This window comes from Chamaea fasciata, unplaced genomic scaffold, assembly GCF_029207755.1.
Source record: "Chamaea fasciata isolate MVZ Bird 193981 ecotype frontalis unplaced genomic scaffold, bChaFas1.0.hap1 SCAF_7, whole genome shotgun sequence".
Lineage (NCBI taxonomy): Eukaryota > Metazoa > Chordata > Aves > Passeriformes > Sylviidae > Chamaea > Chamaea fasciata.
In genome coordinates this window covers 30,645,046-30,666,420 of record NW_027094092.1, presented here as the reverse complement: position 1 = coordinate 30,666,420, position 21,375 = coordinate 30,645,046, and the positions used below count along the sequence as shown (strand labels likewise).

Sequence of the window (21,375 nt, the reverse complement as noted above, 5' to 3'; positions counted from 1 at the left end):
TTATCAACAGCAAAGTGCCTTGGGCACGCACCAATGATGTGAAATGCATAAGTTGCACATCCACCCAAACCAGAAAGGATTCAAACCCACACATCCTGCCTGAGGGGTGTGCCCCCTTCTCAGGCTTTAAGGAGAAGGACAGTCTTATCCACCGACTGAAGGGCTGCCCCTCTGCATAGAGGAAACTGGGCCTCACTAGAACAAAGAACTGCTATTCTGCAGCTTACTGAGGGGCTCACCTGAGGGAGAAAAGAGCTGGATGCCACTCACACTCTAAGGACCACGGCAGAGAATAAATGATAACTTAATTAACAGCGTTTGTGCAAGCATTAAGGGTGAGCTAAATATCCAGTTGTTATCCCTTCCTTGCTGATGCAGAGATACTATCCAGCGTGTGCACATGCAAAACTTCTGGCACATACGAGAGTTGAGCACACAGGCACCAAAGCCCTGAGACCTTCTGGAGATGTGGCTTTCTTTCCATTCAGTAAAGAAGAAAATACATTCATTGGGTTGATTTGGGGAAGACATTTTTTAAGACTCCAAAGTTTTCAGCTGTTATGACAGTGCGTATCATAAATGTTTTAAATTAGCATTTCAGGGACACAAGGATACTAGAAGTGAAGGCTGTTTCAAAAAAATAGTTAAAATTGGTTTCCATCTCTGTGAATGCACGAGGCCCAATGCCCCAGTGCTAACATTTGTCATTGGTCTAGTGCATTTTCATAATTTGAAAAAATATTATTTCCTCCCTTGTTTAGCTCTTTGATAGGCCTGGAAAAGTTATTGATTTGAAAGTTTCATTAGCCTCCCAGCCATCCAATCAGCAAATAAACCCCTTGTGACCAGTTAAAATGTTTTCTCGGCCCAACTCTTGAAAACCAGTTGCAGGAGTACCAAACCATAACTTACATTAGTCTTGCAAATTTTGTACCTATGGTATTTTTTGGTTGGTTGGTGGTTGGTTGGTTTTTAAAAACTCCTAGCTGAAGGAATGATTACGCAATAATGCCTGTTTTTTTCTTCAAATAAATTTGGAGGATCCGTGCTTATGAAACTAAAGCTGGACATACGACTCAAATTTATTCTCTGTAAGGCTCAAAACCCAAATAATAAAGAATTACAATTCTGACTTTTCTCGTCTAGTCTTGTTATTTTAGGTCAGTTTGCTGGCTATTGTTTTGTGCCAGGTACTATCCAACATACAGAAAGAAACCAGAGTACCTATGATGTTAATAGTATCCTTTTCCCATGCTAAATGCTAAATAGAAAAAAAGCAAGAACCACGGGGATTATCCCCACTGCACAGAGGAATAATTGATGGCAAAAGACTCAGTGATTTACAGTAATAACTAGTAAGTGCATTGTTGACTGGGACTCACCACTGTTCCATGGCTGTGCTTACCATCTTCTCAGGAATAATTTAAGTGATATTAAATATTACCAGAAGGAGACAGATATTAGAATTTATTACCATGACCACAAAAACGTTCAGCATTACTCAAGATCAGGAAAATCCAAGACAAATCCTTGATAAAAGGAGCCAGTGAGCATCAGCAAATTCCTGCTGAACTCCCTTAAGAAAGCTGGATGTTTTCTTAGTCGAGGCCTGTGTGTAAAGCCTGAATGACTGAGACAGTAGTGACATTTTACTGAAATCCACCTTACTTATCTCCCAAACAAGTGCTAACTTGACTCCTCATAAAGCTTATTTTGCCTTGGTTGCTTGTTTTGGTTTTTTTTTTCCTCTAAGAAATGCACATATATTCCTAACAAAACGATTTGGTATAACTATCAAGAAAGCAAAAGAACACAGATTCGTAAGATTATGTAGCAATACCTTACTACCACATATCTAATCTATGATTCCTACTGTATGAGGAATAAGTAGGCAAGATTGCACATGGTTATACATTTTTACAGTATAAAGTACTTCTAATGGATTTATTAAAAATCTGTGGGACACAAACACCAAATTACTGCAGAGTGAAACAGAAATTCAGCAAAACTTGTTTAAAACACTCCACGCCCTTTTTTTTTTTATGTTAAAGAGGACAGATCCCATTGCATCTGAAAATAAGCATGCCATCAACCCATTTAATTTCTGCCCGTTAAAATTCTGGTAGAAAAGTTTAGTAAGTAATACATACAATGTACAAGTTCTCATCCGTGAGGAGTACATTTTATAGCAACAGCTTTTATACATCAAAACCCACAGGGAACTTGAAATCATACACCTGAGGACCAGAAATGCCGTACGAAGAGTAACGAAGGCAGCCAATGATGCCATTTACCTTTCGGTCTGCAGTCCCTCACCGCAAGGATTTAAAAAAAAAAAAAATCAACAAAGAACTCCAGCAACTCTCACCCAGCAAAGAGCCCACGAAGATGACAACCTGCACGGTGGTGGTGAAGTGCCGGTAGCTCTGCTCCTCGCCGTGCTCCTCGCTCTCCGCGGCGCCCGCCTCGCTGACATTCCCGCCCTGCCACACCATCTGCCCGGCCGAGGCGTTCCCCATCTCCAGAGCTCCGGTGACAGCCTGGGACGGGGCACGGTCGCTTTCATTCATCAACACCCAGCTTCTGTCGTACCCCATGGCGAAGTTCCCGCCTTCCTTGCTACCAGCCCTTGCCTCTAGTGAATGAATGGAACCCCCAGGCAAAAAGCCGCTTCTGAGGTTAAAGCCCGGTCTCTGCCTCTCGGAGGCATCTTCACCATATTCCCGTGTCCCGAGAAACAGGGCTGGCTGTTCGCGTTTCCACCCTGTAAGTCATGACAGCCAGTAAACAAAAGCACAAAACAAGCCAAGCTTCTTCTTCCGATCAGCTGTCCCATAGTTTTTGCTTCACACCGCCACAGGTCTCCTCAGCATGTTTTGCCGCAATAAGCGAGAGGGAAGGAATCACGGTCCCCAGAATCGCACCCCACGCCGCGGCTCATCTTCCCCCCGCTGCCGGGGGTCGCGGTGCGCCCGCCGCGCACACGCTCGCACGGCCACGGGCTCACGGCACAGCAAACGGGGGCGGAACACGAACTCTGTCCCCTCACTCCACTCTCAGCGTTGGCTTTGGCTGTGCTCACAGCCCTGAGAGAGGAAAAGCATGGCTTTCTCCGTGGCACATCTGCTCCCGCTCTCTCCTCTGCTCCTGCCCGCTCCGCCCGTGGCGCGACACAGCTCCCTCCCGTCTCCCTCCTGGCTCTGCGTGGCGCTGGACGCCGCCAAGACCCTTACACAGCGTCCAGAGAGGCCAGTGACTGCTCACTGGCTGCCCCTGCGCTCCCGCTATTTCTCGAGGAAAATGAACCGGCGTTTGAATCGCAAGGCGGGGGGCGCTCGAGCGAGCCGAGGCGGCTCCGTACGATCCCTGGGCGCCCCGCGCTGAGCGCGGCTGGCAGCGACACCGCGGCTCCTTCGTGCTGCCACATCCCGGCCCGGGCGCCGAGCCGCTGCTGCCCCGCACTGCCAAACCCCGCGGCGATCCCGGGCCGGGCCGGGGCAGGAGCCGCCGCCCCGCCGGGCTCCCGAGGGCGGGCGCGCCGCCATCACGGAACCGCGGCCGCGGTTCTCGGCGCCGCCATTTCGCTCGGGGGCTGTGGGAGCGAGCGGGCGCGTTTTAAACAGGTGTTTTAAAACACATCCCTAATTCTGATGACAGACTTTCAAAAGACGGTGCTGCGTTCTAGACACGCATGTCACTTGTTAAAATAGATACTTTTCTAAATGTATAATTTTCCAGAAAAGCTCTTCAGTGGACGTTAAAAGTTCAGGCATTGATTGTACAGACAATGTGCATCCATATAGCGGGTACCCATCTGCCTTTCAGTTGGGGACGCTGGGGGGTGCTAGTTAAAAATTAAGCCCAAAAGGTTTTTTCAGCCACTGGCTGCCTGTCTGGAAGTGCCGCGGGAAGAGAGCTATCCATGCGCTCAGCCCCGGCACAGCAAGGCTTCCTCTGGAACCCCACGCCCATGAGATGTGTTCCAGTGACATTTGCCCAGTCTCCTGTGATGTGAGCTTTGGTGATCCAGGACAGAGCTAGGTGCTGGGCCGTGGGTTCATTTTCTGACCACAGGGATAGGGGACTGCCATTGTCCCATCCCACCCCAGGCCCTGGAGGCTGTTGGCCAAGCCTCTGTTTGTACCTCCATGTGTTTGGGTCCAGCCATTTGCAGCCTCCTCTCATTCCTCTGGGTGTTCATTGCTCCAGCCTCTTAACTAGTAATTCATGTCTCTGACTCACTCTGATTTCGGCCTCAGACTCACTCACCCTCCTACTTTTTCCTCTCACCCATAACTTACTCACTTTGTCCACCCAGTCCCATTTTCCCCCACTTTCACGGGCAATAATCAGCAGCTTTCACCATGCTTTCCCCTCACCTTTCCTTTTCTGAGACACCCCAACAGACTTCTTCCTCCTTTTGGCCTTCAGCATTCTTGTGGCTAATGTCTGTAACCAGTCTGACCTTGGTCCCTTCACCTCCCAGCCACCTACAAGGTGCTTTTTCTCACATAGCCATCCCTTTCTTCAGTTCCTTTATCAGTATGGAATGATGATCAAGGAGCCAGGCAAGAGCTAATGCATACTTACTATCTACAGCCTACACTGTGTGCCCTCTGCATTGTCTGCATAGATCTGCATAGTCAAGAAAGATTGAGTTGGCTAATGGAAGAGGTCCTGTGGACATAGGATGGTCTGGGTTTGACTTAGGAATGGAACAGAACAGAAGTTGTACGACTAGAACTTTGAAGGACACCACAGCCAAGAAAGAAATGCCTGCCTGATTAAAAGTCATTTGAATATTAAAATGCTCACAACTGCATATGCTAATAAGCTTAATGAAGTACATGCTACCGTATAAATGACTGTATTACTCAACTCTCTGCTTAGACCATGCTATAAGTAACGTAGAAGTAGGGGGGTCAGATTGCACTGTATGTAAGGAGGGTAGACCCGTTAGGAGAAAGACCCTAAAAGACCTTAGAGACAGTTCTCAGGCTACTCTCCTCTCCCTCCTTCCAAGTGGAGTTGCTGCTGCAGGAGTCTACCTGCTATTGTTATTATTACCTGTTAACATAATGTTATCATTAGAGCTCTATCACAGCTAGTGCATTTATTCTGACTTCGTATTTCTGTTGCTTCAATAAATCACACAATTTGTGAATCTGTGCTCATGGAAGTTCCCACTGAACACCACCAAACATGTAATGCCAATTTGGTTATAATCAGAATAAGCCCAGCTGCATGCAGCCCCTCTGATCTCTGGAGACCAGATGGAATGGAAGAGATTTTATTTCCTGCCAAATTTCTTACTCTTAACACTCAGAACCTTTTCTCTCCCTTCTGCACTTCACATAGGAAGACCGACTTCCCCTCACCATGCACAAGGGGAAGTGAAAGCGCATTCTCACAACTCAATTAAATTTAATTTGCTAGAATTTTAATGTTGTGGGACAGAGTTTTAAATTTGGTCTTCAATTTTGGAAGGGAAGCTTCTGTCCAGATGCAGTCTGGCACATGTTTGGGGCAGGTGGATGTTCACTGTATTCCAGTAAATCTGTGCTGAGCATGTGAATACTCCCTGCAGTAAAGTAATTTGGTTTAGTTCCTGCAGGTTTTCACAAGGTTAGCTAGCAAAGCCACAGCACTGAAAAAAGGTTGTCTCTTCCTCCTCATCAAATTTTCACACTCCTGCTGGAGTACAAGACTTTTAAAAATAAATTCTCAGAATGTTTTTATGATTATGTTATTTACTCTGGCTTTCTTCTTGGAAACAATGAATCGTTATAGAAGTAATTAAGGAAAGAAATAGCTTGAGGTAGCCATCTGGTCTAGAGCATTTAATCTTAACTGGTTAAAATTTTGCCAAGTCACAAAGTAGGGGAAAGTTGGGCAGCTTTGAAAGGCATACCGTTATCTGGCCTGCCCACTGCTATAGTGTAACAAGGGAGAAATTTCCCATGTGCTGGGCTGTGTGCCCCACAGCACGTGCTTGGGAAGTATAAACCCATAATTGCTCTTAAAGGAAATTTTGCTGACATTTCTTAATTACTTACCGCATCAAGTGTTCTAATTGACCATTCTTGCTGTGTCTTTGTGTTGTAGAGATGAATCTATGGCCTAGACACTTTTATTTGCAGTCTTTAACACAGGGAAACTTTTTATTTATTGTATACAAATTGATAATGAGCATACCCAACTGCACCAGAGGAAACTCCAGTGACCAGTTACAGTGCCCCAGGTCACAGCTGACTGAGCAGGAGGATGTCTCTGTTGTTGCTAGATAAACAGTAAACAGCTTTGGTCATGCATTTCCCACCAAAAAGCAGATGAGATAGACAGATCCTGCCACTAAAGACACATTCTAGGAATGGTGAGGGACAGAGACCAGCATCACAACAGTGATACAATTTAACACTTGAGTTTCATTTGATACCACGACGTTATTTATGTGCAACTGAAAGATAAAGTATGCAAGGAACAAGCTTTCAATTTCAGAAGGAGAAATTGAGTGCTATAGAAACTGATCACTAGTGTCAATGAGTGGTCTCTCTGTAACAAAAAATCTGTACTCAAAGGTCAGGGAGTAAAGTCAAAATCACCAAAACTCCATTGCTATATCTGGGTGCGTGGTAGCAAGCTGCAGACTACTGTAACCTTTTTCTTTGCTTGGGAATTTACTCAGCTAATAGATAAGCTTGTATGTATGAATTTGCTTGGGGTTTCTTTATCAAGATCTCAAAACTTTAAAGGCTCCATCTTGTGGCAGTCAGTTTCAGTAGTTACCCTGTGAAGGGACCGAAGGAAAGCACATTTTCTTCTCTGGTTATCGCTGCTCACCTGACAACTCGCAGCTGCCTCTCTCTGGCAGGTCCCACCAAGGACCTCAAGGACCCGGCCTCACTTTTTGTTTGCAGTTCAACCAAAGACTGTTCGCCCTCCGCCTGCTATTACTCGCTACAGCAATTGTCAGTGGGAACCTTTTTACAGTTTTCACAGGAACTTGTATCCTGCCCCAGCTCTACATGAAATACATCCTGAAATTCGTGGTTATTTTTTCCCTTTTGTGAATCTTTCTCAAGGTCGGTTTAAAAAAATCTAGAGTATCCAACTGTCTTTGCTGTGTTTCTCTGTAATGCAGATATACCTAGAGGCGTGTCTTGAGGGAGTTCAGACTGGATGTTAGAGAAGGTTCTTCACCCCGAGGGTCACCGCCACCGGTTCCCAGGGAATTGGCCATGGCACCGAGCCTCCCAGGGTTTGGGCAGTGCCCTTTAGTCACACTGTTTAGTTTTAATGAGTCCCGTGAGGAGCAGGGAATTGCACTCGGCGAGCCCTCTGGGTCCCTTCCAACTCGCCACGTTCCTGTGGACGAGCCCCCGGGCCCCGGCTCCTCCTCCCGCCGCCGCGGCGGAGGCGGTGCCGGGCCGGCTCCGGCTCCAGTCCCAGGCCGGCAGCGCGGGGCCCGCCATGGCCGCTGCGCGCCCCCGCCGCCGCTGCTGACATGGCCCGGGCCAGCGGCGGGCGGCAGCTGCCAGCAGAGCCGCCGGAGAGCTACCAGCTGCGGCAGGAGAACGAGCTCCAGGTGCTGGAGTCCATTTACGGACAGGACTTCCAGGACCTGCGGCAGAGCCAGGCCTGGAAGGTAGCGAGCGGGATCGGCGCATGGGGCGGGGGCGCGCCGGGCCGGGTCCCGGTGCGGAGCGCGGCCGGGGCTGTCTCGCTGGGCCGGTCCTTGGCCGCCTTGTCTGATGTGTCGCGGCTGTCGCTGCGTGCCTGTGGTCCTTCCCCCAGCCCTGCAACCTGCCGCCTTTGCGATTAATTCTCGAGATAGAAGCGCTCGCTCTATAATCAGTGTTGTGCTCATAAACTGCGTTTTAATAGTCAGGCTTTTAAAAAATTGCCTCTTAATTTCGTTCCTTAACCTACTAATTACATACCTGCTCAGTTAATTAATCTTGTCCGTATACATGATGATATTTGCATAGTTATTAAATGCTGTGGTTTTGCCACAGTGCACCTATTTCCGTGATAATAATTTTTCTTTCATTTTGATGGGTTTGGGGTTTTTTTATTATAATTAGTTAATGCTCACGTCTGGTACTCACTACACTCTTCCATTTGTCTTTCATGTCCACATCAAATTGGTATTTTCTTTCCAGCTGTGTCCATAATACTGGTTTCCTGTACCTGGAGATAAGCATCACTCTGTTCTGTTCCACAGGTTCACTTTTACTGTTGTTTCTTTTTGCATTCTTTTGTCTTGAATGTCTGCAATATATCCCCTGCTGGTTTTGTGCCAGAGACTTGAACTTAAATTTTTTGCAGCAACCTATGACTTTTTCTCTTCTTATGAAGTTTGGTAAGAACACTCTTAGTAATTTGTTGGGTTTCCAGAAGTGTTCACCCCGTGTTGAAGGTCATATTTGACATCCTCTTTACTTGACGTGTTCTCCTCCTTGCTAGAAAAGCAAAGGGGATGATTACCATCTGTTTCTGTATTTGTTATTCCATGTGGTCTTACTTCCCTCTCGGTTTTTCTTGTTACTAAGGGCTGGGTTGTTCTATTGTTGTTTGTTTTTAAACCTAATTCAAACGAAGAAGCTGGGAATGCTTAAGTGGGCATATTTTACTTCATTCTGATTTTGAGTAGGTGATTTGAACAGGGTGGGGATGGGGAAGGCCATGCTTGTTAAAATTCTGGTTTATGGCAAAACACAAAGTACAACTACAGAAGAAATACTGTCCATTTGTTTGGCCATGTAAGATGTATATCAGTGTGACATTACAGTCTGTTGCCATCTTGGAAAATAAAATAATGCCTGGGTTAGTAATCTAAATACCAAAGAAAAATGCTGCTTTTGTAATGAATGCATTAATTTGGGATATAAATGACCTGTGTTAACTTTATTTAATTTTTTTCTACTGCTGTCTTACAGTAAGCAGAATACAAAAGTTTTGTTATAGAACCTCATTTTTGAATCATCTTTCTATTGACTGTAACAACACTTATCTGAAGAAGCTGTAGAAATACACTGGATAAACTATGATAGTGGACCAATTCACTGCTGTTGAGCAATATCAACCCATTAATGTATTTTTTTCATGTTCTGGATGGTCTAAGCTGTATCCTACTATAACATAGATCGAGAGTTGTGTGTTTTCATTAAAAGAAAACTTAACAACCCTTATCAATCAGAAGTTTTGTTTTGCATTTTAGGTACGACAACCTCCTGAAATTAATTTAGTTCTGCGTCCTCAGGGATTGACTGGTGCTAATGAAGTATATGCCAAAGTTGACCTATGGGTCAAGTGTCCACATACTTACCCTGATACGTAAGTGAACATTAAAATATAACCTTTTTTCTCTGCTTTCCCTAGTAAAGTGTAAGTTGAAAAGACATGTAGTTTTATGCATCACTCTTAGTCTTGCTTTCTGCATGCAAGTATTTATTAACCCTGGGGTATTTTACAATATGCAACTCTAAACTTTTGGCATCTGTATTGGATTTAGTCTTTTGTGCAATGGGGAATAATAGGGATGAGTTTATCAGTGCAAAACTGCAGCCCCAGTTTGTAGCTTGGAGATACATGAACACAGGTGTACCTGCCACCATCTTAGTGCCCTTTTTTTAAATTTCTTGAACTCCTGATTCTTTCACCTAAGACAGACTGAATCTCCTTTTTATTTAAAGCCATCTGTTGTTCTGATTTCTTGGATTAGCTTTTGGAAGAGTTCTGCATAGAGAGTGTAGAAGGAGTTGCAGGTGAGCAGCCTACCCCTGCATTTTGCGTTGGCAAGTGATTTCTGGGTTAAGTGTTGCTCCTATTTTGTTCAGTCCTTATACCACTGATAGTCCAAAACATAACTCCCTTCAGTCCATCCATTTGTGCTGTGGCACGAGTGCTGTAGAAGGGAAATGCTATTCCTTACTAAGTGATAGCTCAGTGATACCCTATAACAAGGATGTAACAGCTACTCTGAATTTTTTTTGTTGTTTTAGTTTTAAATAACACACCTACAGACATCTTGTTTGCTTTCTTGATTTTAAATATTTTTTTTTAATCTGGCTGGTATTTCTTTATTGCATTTGTTTCTTGGGGTTGTGTCACCTGTATAGTGATGATAAATAAATTTTTAACATCTAAATGTTATGTTAGTAATGTTTTAAATGGCTTGTTCAGTAAGCCATTGTTAATGGTTAAGAGCTGAATTATTAGAATCTGCAGGGTTTCTTTGGTAGTTCTACTGTTAAGTGTTACCAACAGGTAATCTGCAACCGAAAAATTTGATGATAGGGAATATAATACAGGATTTCTGACTTTATCTTGTATATGTAATATTTATATACTGCTTATTTGAACATTGACTAATTGCCAAGTGACTATGAACTCCATTCTTTTTCCCTCACACAGTTTTTATCAACAGTCTCTTGGTTTTTGCACTCAGTTTTTCTAATGAAGACTTCTAATGTTTCATTGTTGTCCCTCAGAGTTCCTGAAATACAATTAAAAAATTCAAAAGGCTTGTCAAATGAGAAAATAAATGAATTAAAATCCAGACTAGCTGAACTGGCAAAAGAGCGCTGTGGAGAGGTAAGAGCTTTTCACTTCCTTGAGAAATATACTCTGGACCTAAATATTTCTAAAGGTATATGGTATAATATAGTGGAATACATCCACATTGGAAGTGGAAGTTGCATTGCTTTTAAGGAAGGAAGTACTGTCTTTCTCAGGAATATTTCTAATTAATAAAGGTTCTGACTATGGATGCTCTCAAAATCCAGTGCATGTGTAAATACTGCAAGCTTTATTCCTGTTTAAAGGTTCCCATTACTAGGTTTAAAGGTTCTGAGTTATTTGGCAGTATGAAAACCAATGCTAACTGTAAAACTGAGAGCTTTCTGCACTTTTCAGATTAATTGGAATATTGTAATAGGCCATATCTGTTTAAACAAACAGTGGTTAACTGGAGAGTTTTTCCAGGCGATCTTGTTCACCCAGGGCTGAACTGAAGGGCAAGAGACCTTCTTCATTCAAACACCAGCTCAACACTTTGTAGCACAGTCACTCCATGCCACTGTGCCTTTTTTGTTTCTCTGTTTAGAGGTGGTGATACTTGAGTTTCCCTGGAACTGGGTAAAAAGGGAAAGATGAAGAAACATGGAAAGCTTAGGCCTTTTATCTGTTTTAAGGGATTTAATACATCCTTGGGTACATTTAGTATTAATGATACCTTTCTGTTGTTGTTGAGGACTGGAATGATTCAAAGAATTACAAGCAAACAAATTCTCAGTGAAAGCAGAGGTTTGGGCATGTTTCTTAGCACTGTTTGGAAGTGCTGCGGGTGAACACGTTTGAATAGCTCCATTTGTCTTTTTAAAAGTGAGAATTGCACAGCTGTGGGCATTATAATAGCCTGAAGTGGGGTAATATTTTGCTTTCAGTTCCCCAAGCGTGTCAACTTTACAGGTTTAGCAAGAGCTATCTGTCATTCACTCCTGCCACAGCAAGCCTTTTTTATGCCATACTTGCATTTTGATTGCCAATTTTTTTGCAGATAATTTCAAAATAACTATTTTAGCCAGATACGTTCTCTTCAATTACCAAGGATTTCCTCTTTTGTTTTTTTTTTCAATATCTTTGGAAATGAGCAGTTTAATAATGTATTCTGGAATTTAGGGGGTGGGGTTTGTTGTTTGCCGTTTGTTTTTTTCTAATGACAGTGCTATGGACAATTCGTAGGAGGTACAAAGGTTAAATTCTCTAAGTAACCACAAAACCATGCAATATATACTTGGTCTGCTCTCAACTGACCACAAGAATTATTACCCTGTAGGGCTTTCAAGTCCCAGTTTGATTTCTGATCTCATTGAAAAGACCTAAAAATATATCGTACATTTTCCTAATGTCGATTTTACAAAGAGAGAGTCATGCTGGCTCCAGCAATGTGTAGATGTGGTTGTGAGTTACATGTACGGCACACATTTTGTATGAATGGTATGTGCAGTGCAGTCCTGAATTACTTTATCTGCAGCAAAAGGGAGAACTTTTCTCTCTGCCTTGACAGATATTCCTTATTAAATTGTATTCTGTGATATAGAAAGTTTGACAATATCGCAACCACATGTTCAAACTGAACAGCAAACTGTTGGTGCATTTTTAATTATTGAGTTTTCTCTTGGGTTTTGGTGGTTTTTTTAATACATATGTGTACGTGCAATGATTGCCTTGCCTTCTGAAGAGTAACCTGGGAAAGATACTTTAGTTGCACATGTCAGATTTATGCATATTGTGCTGTTCTTTCTATTTTGACTTGCCTCCTGGCTTCATTCTTACTTTCAAGCAGGGGATTCAGTGTTTGAGAATCTTCTAAATTTACCCTGTTACAGGCAGATGGTACAATTTAATTTGGCTGATCTCCCACCTGCACATGCAAATCTTGCTCAGTGGTGCTGCTGACTGCACCTTTGTCCTGTACTATTCTTTAATTTTAGAGCTTAAATGGTCTCTTAGCACTGTGGATTGCTTGAATTAATGAGGGGATGCTACCAGGCTGCTGAAAGCTTAAGCCCTGATAGATCAGTGGGCAATCAATACATACACAGTTCAAGTAAACAGTAACTGAAAATTGATCCCAACCTGGCAAACCATGTAGCAGAATTCAGCTGAGCAGTTTTCAGCGCAGTTCTTATTTTAGTAGTTGTGGTTAGATGGATATGGAATGCCTTATGTGACTTTACAGTTCTAACTGGGAGACTACTTTGCAGAGGAAGGGTTGGATTTGCAGTTAGCAGTGAAATAATAACTATTTCTTAGCAGTAGGTGCAGTAACAGATAAGTGTGAAGGATTTGTTCTGTTGTAGCTCATATCCTTTGGAGTAGAAAGATTATGCCTAAAAGAAGATGAGAAAATAATTTTTAAATTTCACTCTCCTGTTAGAAAAATAAGATGGCTTAGGTTGTCTGTCTTTCAGTAATTTTTGCCATCTTCACTACTGTGGTCAGGGATTTTTTCCTGTTACAATTTATTAGTAAATATTTCTGATAAATTCTCCCTGATAAATAACAAAATTGGCAGTCATGCTTCTGCTGTGTTGCTTTCTTGGGGTGAGTATCATTTGGCTATCGTTTGACTCTGAATGTCGTTCATTGTTTTCTTTCAGGTGATGATATTTGAACTTGCTGACCATGTACAGTCATTTCTCAGTGAGCATAATAAACCACCTTCCAAGTCTTTTCATGAAGAAATGCTAAAAAATCATCAGAAAGAACAGGAAAGGTTGGCTCAGGAGGAATTGCGTAGGGCACAAGAAGTTAAGAGAAGAGAGGAGCAGGAGGTAAGAGAAATCGAAGTATGAATAACCATATATTCTTAAAATAACATAATCGTGATTTTAAAATCACTCTGTATAATGGTGAGTTTTTGAGAATTACTAACTTGTCAGACCTGGCAGTATGAGTTGATCAGTATGTATTATATGAACTATTTGCTGCTGTAATTGTAATATTTTGATGATGTGGTTTTAACCCAGGGAAATATTTATGCCTGAAACAAACCTAAATGTTGATTCCTGGTCCTATAAAAATCACTCACAAGAGGACCTTACACAAAGGTGTAAGCAAATGTGCATATGAAGTGCATTCCATCTTAAACTAGGAAGTGTTAGCCAGGCGGACAGGTAACGATACCTTCTTTCACTCTTAGGGTGACTGGAACATTCACTATCACAGGCACCTCTAGAGAGCAACAAATTTAATCTAAAGAGGTGTCAGACCACCAACATCCTTCACTATAAATGAGGGGATTCATCCAAGTGTCACAGGGGCTAGCAGTGTGAAGTCTCCACTCTGTGGGGAATATGAATAGAATAGCTCTGGTTTTTAAAAGATCATTTGGATTCATCTCCCTGTCTTTTTTTTTTTTTTTTTTTAGTGTGCGTGAAACTTTATTGTTGGGTCTGGCAGTGGAAGTAATTTATGGTTCCGTTCTCCTAGATCATACAATTGATGGTGTTAACTTCCTCAGGAGAGCTGATTTGACTTCTGTTTTTTTTTATTCTTGTGACATTCTCTAAGTTCTCTTTCAACACTTCCAAAAAATCAGCATCATAGCTTTTTTACTTTTAAATCAGGGTAAGATTTTTGCAGTTGCATTGCATGTACTGTGGCATCTCTAATGACTGAAATTTATTTCAGCAACGTGAAATCCTTAATGAGATTCAGAGAAGGGAAGAAGAGAAAAGGGAAGAAAGAAAAAAGAAAGAGATTGCCAAACAGGTATTCTTTCTAAAGAGATGTGCAAAAAAACATTGCAGTAAATTCTTCCCAGTACTGTAACAGTACTTGTAAAAATTTGAAATTTTCTTGGGCATCTTTTCTTATTCAGGCCTTCTAGTAGATCTAAATTAAAATGGGTTCTTGATTATTTCAGGGGTTTATTTCTGGAATATACTAGTGTCTTGAGTGTACCAGGGCGGATATTTTCAAACAGACGTAAAAAAAGCTGGTATATTAATGTTTCCAGTCTCTTTTCATTCTTGCCATGGACAGTGTTGAAATACACTTTCTGAAATCTCAGCACTTTTTCTTTGGCCTCATACATACATTTAATATGAAAACATATTTCTTCTGTGATCTGCATGACTTCATAGAATAATAACTATGTACTTGCATATTGTGATGATGATAGGAGTGGCTTCTGTACTTACTTGGTGTTTTTCCTGATTTATAGGAACGTTTGGAAATAGCTGCTCTGACAAATCAAGAAGATTCTCACAGGAGAGATACTGCAGGACATAGAGTTGCTTCACGCTTAAATGGGAGCTGTTCAGAGCATGGAGTGAATAATAAACACAGACCAAATTCAGCTGGACGTTCGAAGTATGTCAGTTTGCACGTGGATTTTTTTTAGATGTGTTTCTTTGTTTATTCTGTTGCAAACAGTAGATTACAAAGTGAAATCTGAAAGCAAAAGAATAGTGTGCTGTGTTGTTGGCCTATTCTATTTGGTCTCTTCCCTGCCACCTTCCCTTCGCCTTCATTTGTCATGGTTTAACTAAGCTGTGGATAATGTGGGAACTTTCCAATTTTTAAGGTTTGTATTCAGCTCCTGACTTTAAATACACTGTCTTTCTTGGTTGGAGAAAAATGTTCTCTTCACATTGCAGACGAGAACGCCAGCATTCTGTTAGTAATAATGAAGAGTCCCCTGGAAATCACGAAGTTCTGAACTTCAGCACAAGTGGTGCTGGACAGCTTACTGTCCATAAAGGAAAATGTTTAGGTAAGCAAAATTAAAATTGCAACTTGTAATGCTGGGATTTGGGATGCTGTCAGCAACACGTCAAACCACTGATAAGCACAGGGCTGGAAATGCATACTTACTCGCCTTCCTTTGGTGCTGATAGCTGTGGCATAAAAGCAGCAGGTTTAGCAAAAACATTAATACACGACATGACAGGAAACTTGGAGCTGGAAGACCTCTACAGAGTGCCCAGATGGACAGACCATCAAATGTTTTCATTGTTTGTTTTCAGCATAGCACTTCCTCAGTGGATGGATGAACAGCCTGAAAGTCTCTCGAGAAAATAAAATTTTATTGTTTTGCAGTTTGAGGATGAACAATTATGTTACTATGTTTAGAGATTGGCATTTGCTAAGCTGGAAAGTTGTTCGTTTACTAAAACTTGAAATTCTTGAAAATGCGCAGCAGGTTTTTGTCAGTGTGTGGTTGTTTTCATTTGAGTACTGTTACATAGCATTCAGTCTCATCAAGCCTGATATTTTCCATGCTTACCGTACAGATATGTGTCTTGTCTAGTTGTAAATAGGTTTATGTTTCTGACTTTGGAAAACAGGCTTACTGGTATTTATTTAGCATTTGCAGGAGCTTTTGTCAAATCCTTAGAAACAAAAGAAGTCATGTTCCTCTTCTCTCCCTTTGTGTATAGGCAAGGATGAACAGCTTGGTAAATCTGTCTACAATGCTTTGGAAATTCACAGTGGAGACTTTGTTCTAATATATGAGTGGGTTCTCCACTGGCAAAAAAAGATGGGAAGGTTTCTTACAACTCATGAAATAGAAAAGATTGAGAAGTCTAAGAAACAGGTAATGCCTATATTTTGCATTTGGCTTAATAAAGATTAGGTGAGGTTCAGTGCTTTTGTTTAGGCTGCTAGTTTAATATAAACTCGACTTGAGAGGGTAGTAATGAACTTGAAAATGTTAATCTTTTAGAGTATCTGCATGAAAGAAGATGAGTGTATTGGGGTATTCAGGAGTTCCCTTACAGTATTACAAATGCAAGAAAGTGTGTTTGGAAGTATGTATAAATAAACTAATAAAATATTGAAATTCTGAAGAAAGGGGGAATCAAGCTTACCTGTTAGAAATCAAAGCTGTACTTTCCCCAGTGCACAATACTTCCTTTTTAGAAAAGTATGAGGATGTCATATATTTTAGAAGTATTTTGTTTGTGTTACATATTTTATTAGTAGTGTGTTCCAATATATGACAAAATGCATGTTATGTTGTGTTTCCCTACCAGCTTCAGGGAGCAGAAACAGAGTTCAGTTCACTGACGAAGCTAAGTCATCCCAACATAGTGCATTACAAATGTATGAACCTCAAAGAACGGGACGACTCAATTGTGGTGGATATTTTAGTGGAGCACATAAGTGGTTGCAGCCTTTCTACGTACTTACACAAAGAGACTCCAGTTCCTGTTGAGCAGCTGCGCCATTATGTGATCCAGATCTTGTCAGCTCTCGAATATTTGCACAATAATTCAGTAGTGCACAAGGTCCTTTGTGCTTCCAGTGTCCTGGTAGATGCTGAAGGAAACATCAAGGTCACAGACTACAGCATTTCCAAGCGCTTAGCTGACATCTGCAAAGCTGATGTTTTTGAGCAAACCAAGGTTCATTTTAGTGAGGATGGTCTTCCCAACAAACCTGGAAAAAAAGGAGATGTATGGCGTCTGGGCTTGCTTCTGCTTTCACTCAGCCAGGGTCAAGTAACCAAGGATTTCCCAGTTGTTGTTCCTACCAATTTACCTGCTGACTTTCAAGACTTTCTAGAAAAGTATGTTTGTCACATTCCTCTATCTTTTTGTCTTTGATTTTTCTTTTTTTTTCTTTTTTTTCTTTTTTTTTTAAGATTTTAGCAATTTTTTAAAGAATAGATAAGTTCTCCTGTGTTGCTAGTTGTAGTTTTTATAGAAGAGGTTGATCTCATAGCTCAGGCTGCTAAACTGGGGTTTGGGAGAGCAGGTTTGGTGCTCTCTTTTTCTCTGCGCTGCCACGAACTGTATATATCACTGTGAATGAGCTATTTAGTCTGTCTTTGCTTCTGATTCCCATCTGAATGGAGGTAATAATTTCTTAAATATGATAAAAACTCTTCTGACATTTATGCCAGACATGAAATAGTTCTCTCTGTGATTTGCTAACAGGTGTGTTTGCTTGGAAGATAAAGAAAGATGGACTCCTCAGCAGTTGCTACAACATAGTTTTATAAACATTCCACGAATAAAAATACCTGTAGCTGAAGAAAATCTAGATGGTAAGGATCTTGGTTCTTCCTGTATTATGCTAAGTAAGTGGACTACATGCCTGCACTGAGGAAAACTGAGCTGTGCCACAGCTTCACAGCACTGCACAAGTGTGTTACATTGACTAACTGAAAAGGTAGTGTGATCTTTAACTTCTGTGTCCAAGACTGGCTGGGGTGGACTGCCTACTGTTTTTTCTTCTGTGGAAGTAGCTCATGCTTTTAAAGAAAGCTGCAAGCTCATCCACCTCCTTCATGGTGTAAATGTAGACTTAACTTTGCCCTTGGAAAAGGGTGTTCCAATGAGACTTCTTTCCTTCTTACATTCTTGTTAAAATCATTCTTTTGTCCAGCATAATTCACATTAGTAGTTAAAAACTGTATTAAGATTTATGCTTGTACTAAAACTTTACACAGCAGAGTACTTCTGTATTTTAGGGTTTAGTTGCACTTGAAGTTTTTCAGGTCTTGTCTCCTTCTTGCTCCTTATTTGACAGTCCCTAGTGCCTTATCCCCATATTGCCAGTGATGGTGACTTTGTCTTCATTGCAGATTCAGCAGGTATAGATTGCATGGAGACAGTTGTACCCAGCAGTCGGATATCCAGTGCTTCGTTCTTCACAGAAACACAGAGACAATTTTCACGATACTACAATGAGTTTGAAGAACTAAAATTACTTGGTAAAGGGGCCTTTGGAGCAGTCATCAAGGTATGGTATAAAAATTATTTCCTCTGCGGAAACCTTTTTGAGGCTGTTTGTTTTCTCTTTTTCCTGTTTCATGAAATTACTCTTCTGGCTCTTCTGGGTAAGGCATTTGTAAGCATTTCACTTTAGATTAATTTGAATTTTGCAGGTGAGAAATAAGCTTGATGGTTGCTATTATGCTGTGAAACGTATCCGCATAAACCCTACCAGCAAGCAATTCCGGAGGATTAAGGGGGAAGTAACGTTACTTTCCCGCTTGAACCATGAGAATATTGTGAGGTATTACAATGCTTGGATAGAAAAACATGAAAGTCCTGTTCCTATCGTGACAACATCTGAAACAACCGAAGAGAGAAGAATGCCCCACAAAGCTGGGCTCTTCATCCTTTCCTCTGAGGAAACAAATGATGTGGAAACTAATGCTCCTCCTCCATGTTTGACAAGTTCTGTTGAGTGGAGTACTTCGTGTGAAAGGTCCTCCAGCAACAAATTCAGTGGAGCTGATCAGGAGTCCAGTGATGATGATGATGATGGTGATGGTGTGTTCTCGCATTCGATTTTGTAAGTAGGCTTCAGTGTTGGCACTATAGGGAGCGTGAACAGAGTTCGTTTTTCCAAGTTTGTGTCTTATCATTCTTGTTTCTTTTGTCAGAAGTAGTTCACTGCATCTTTATTCTGTCCCCTTGTTGCCAACCAGTGTATTTGCCAGCAGTCAGATAGTCAAGAAGAGGAAGTTTTCTAGCTGAGGATTGTCAATCTGTGTGGAAAATTTTTTGGTGTAGGCTTCTTGAGGCTGCTTATTTGCGCCAGAATGCATGACTGCTTCCCTTATGTTTGACTGTCTTTTCCAGCCTTGAGAATAAAGTTTTTTAATAAAGAATAACAAAAATATTACAAATTTTGAGAAAGATCAAATTTGCCCTTTTTTGTTTTCATTTTTATTGGTGTATTCCATACCTTCCTCTGTGTATGGTTCGGTTCTCTCACTCAGTGTTTTTTTTGTATAAGCAAGTAAGTAAACTTATCTCAGTTTTGCTTATTAGATATAGCAACTAAATTTTAGTGATGCAAATATATACCTTCCCTTTTAGAACTGGACTGTCAAAGGAAGTCTTTCTTTGTAAGCAGGATGCTTTTCTGGGTATTGTTTTGCTTTGCTTTTTTGTTTAAAGTATATAGGAAGTTTTCAGCAGAAGCTTAGATTTTTTTTTTCCCCAAATAATTTCCACGTTCTTTAGTAAATATTTCTTCGTATGCAGAACTTTTGAGGGGTTTTTTTTCTGTGTTTTTAAACAGGCCAACCACCGATTCTGAAAGCGAAATAATTTTTGATAACGAAGATGAAAATAGTAAAGCTCATTCTCCAGTAAGTGTAAATATAAAGTTAATGCAAATGAAAATATAATAAAATAGTCTTTGACAAGTCAACCGGTCAGTTGGGAAGTTTTATTTCTCTTCTGCTGCAAGTACAGAAACATAACATTATACGTCTGTTAGAATAAGTGTTGTGCCATTGTGAGCTGCATCCCATAGAAATCAGTCTGTTGCAGCTAATCTGGATTCTGTTTCCTAAAGTGTTTATTGAGCTAAATATGAGGGTTTTTGTAGTCATGACCCAGGTTATTGCAAGTTTAACACTTCAGTGTTCAGTTTATGATTTAACAGTTAGCCGTATGGGTTACATGATCTTACACCTCTCAAAGCTGAAATTCTGTTCTGCCTTTAGATGCATTTAACAGATATATCTGTTCATAGCCACCTTTTAAAGCTGAAAAAATACATATTGCTAGCAGTCTGAAAGTTAGGAAAAGTCAGTCTAATGACTAAGGTTTTAGTTGATTTTAAGATTGTGGCACAGCACTTGCTGTGGACAGTCACTACACTGTATCACTAGAAAGCTAATGCACTCTTCTACAGCATCTACAGTATGTCATTGCCTAGGCTGATGATATGTAACATGCTTTTATTTAAAGCTGCATCTCCTTCCTCTTTCTGTTATAATGTACACTGGCATGAATAAGTTTTCAGCATATAATTTAATAATATGGCAGTGCATTCTTTTCTCATTATACATGTGTGTATATATATACACACCATACCAAAATTGTTGGTTGAGGGTGGGGTTTGCATTATTTATCAAAGCAAGCTTTCTATCTTCCAGTTTCAGATCTTATCTTTTTTTTTTTAATATGACACAGCTTGAGATTTAGGATTCATCCAGTTCTTCCAGAATTTTTTTCCTTCAGTGTCTAATGATGACAAAATGCTACTCACTTTCACTTTGAGAGTTGGTCACACCTGTTTTTTCTAGTTATTTTTTGGATGCAATGGTATTACAAAAATGTCATTGTATTATTTTGCTATTTTTCAAACCTGTCCAGGGAAGCTGAGTTCTCATCAATATATTCCAGCCATTAGAAAACAGTAGTATGTATAATAAAAAAGTCTGCACAGCTTCTTGTAGCTAACTGTTCTGTTACTTTTATTGTGCTAAAGAATGAAGAAGGCAATGAAAAGAATAGCCATGGAGGAGAAGACAGGACACCAGTTGTTCAGACAGTGCATTATCTGTATATTCAGGTACAAATATGCTTGTGCGTTCACATAAAAGGGTACTGTTTATTTCAACCTGCAGAGACTAGTTGCTGGTTTCCATGAGAAAAGTATTGACCTTTAAAAATGCAAATGAGTAAGTTCAGTGCTGTTTTTGCCATAGACTGGTTTTCTGAAGGCTTGGTTGGTGGCAGGCACTGTGCAGTGCATGTGGTTTGTTGTGCCTTCCAAGGCTCTGTATTTGTGCCTGGAGAGAGCAAAGGTTTGCAGTGCCATAGAGTGTAATGGAATAACTGATGTTGTTCATGTACTACTAAAAGTTGGCAATTCCTGATCTAACCACAGAACAACCCAACCCTCCAGCCTGTGAGCCCATGGCTTTCAAAGCATTCTTTTGCCTTATGCTTATTTGTTGAGAATATCCATCCCAATCCCCAACACTGTAGCTGGTGGTCCTCAGTTTGGTTAAGGTGTGAATTCCCAATGTGGAGTTGAAGTCTACCATGATAAATTCCAGAGGGGAAGTTGTCTTTCACAGATGTGAAAACTTCCTCATTTTCT

At 41.0% G+C, this 21,375-nt stretch overlaps 2 protein-coding genes across 4 annotated transcripts in view; one reads left to right on the top strand and one right to left on the bottom strand.

Moving 5' to 3' along the window:
• Positions 1 to 3,295, bottom strand: part of GPR176 (G protein-coupled receptor 176) — a 32,451-nt gene extending 29,156 nt beyond the window's left edge. For all 3 annotated transcript variants that reach the window (XM_066186890.1, XM_066186892.1, XM_066186891.1), the window contains exon 1: positions 2,369 to 3,295. In XM_066186890.1, coding sequence (XP_066042987.1) covers positions 2,369 to 2,597 — 229 coding nt within the window. In that variant the 5' untranslated portion in view covers positions 2,598 to 3,295. The remainder of the gene's footprint in view (positions 1 to 2,368) is intronic.
• A 4,147-nt stretch (positions 3,296 to 7,442) lies between these two features.
• The window catches only part of EIF2AK4 (eukaryotic translation initiation factor 2 alpha kinase 4), a 38,417-nt gene continuing 24,484 nt past the window's right edge, over positions 7,443 to 21,375 (top strand). Inside the window, exons 1-14 of the mRNA XM_066188299.1 lie at positions 7,443 to 7,645; positions 9,221 to 9,336; positions 10,494 to 10,596; positions 13,167 to 13,340; positions 14,200 to 14,280; positions 14,735 to 14,883; positions 15,171 to 15,286; positions 15,954 to 16,111; positions 16,551 to 17,086; positions 17,457 to 17,566; positions 18,107 to 18,264; positions 18,410 to 18,822; positions 19,558 to 19,627; positions 20,758 to 20,841. Coding sequence (XP_066044396.1) covers positions 7,505 to 7,645; positions 9,221 to 9,336; positions 10,494 to 10,596; positions 13,167 to 13,340; positions 14,200 to 14,280; positions 14,735 to 14,883; positions 15,171 to 15,286; positions 15,954 to 16,111; positions 16,551 to 17,086; positions 17,457 to 17,566; positions 18,107 to 18,264; positions 18,410 to 18,822; positions 19,558 to 19,627; positions 20,758 to 20,841 — 2,409 coding nt within the window. The 5' untranslated portion in view covers positions 7,443 to 7,504. The remainder of the gene's footprint in view (positions 7,646 to 9,220; positions 9,337 to 10,493; positions 10,597 to 13,166; positions 13,341 to 14,199; positions 14,281 to 14,734; positions 14,884 to 15,170; positions 15,287 to 15,953; positions 16,112 to 16,550; positions 17,087 to 17,456; positions 17,567 to 18,106; positions 18,265 to 18,409; positions 18,823 to 19,557; positions 19,628 to 20,757; positions 20,842 to 21,375) is intronic.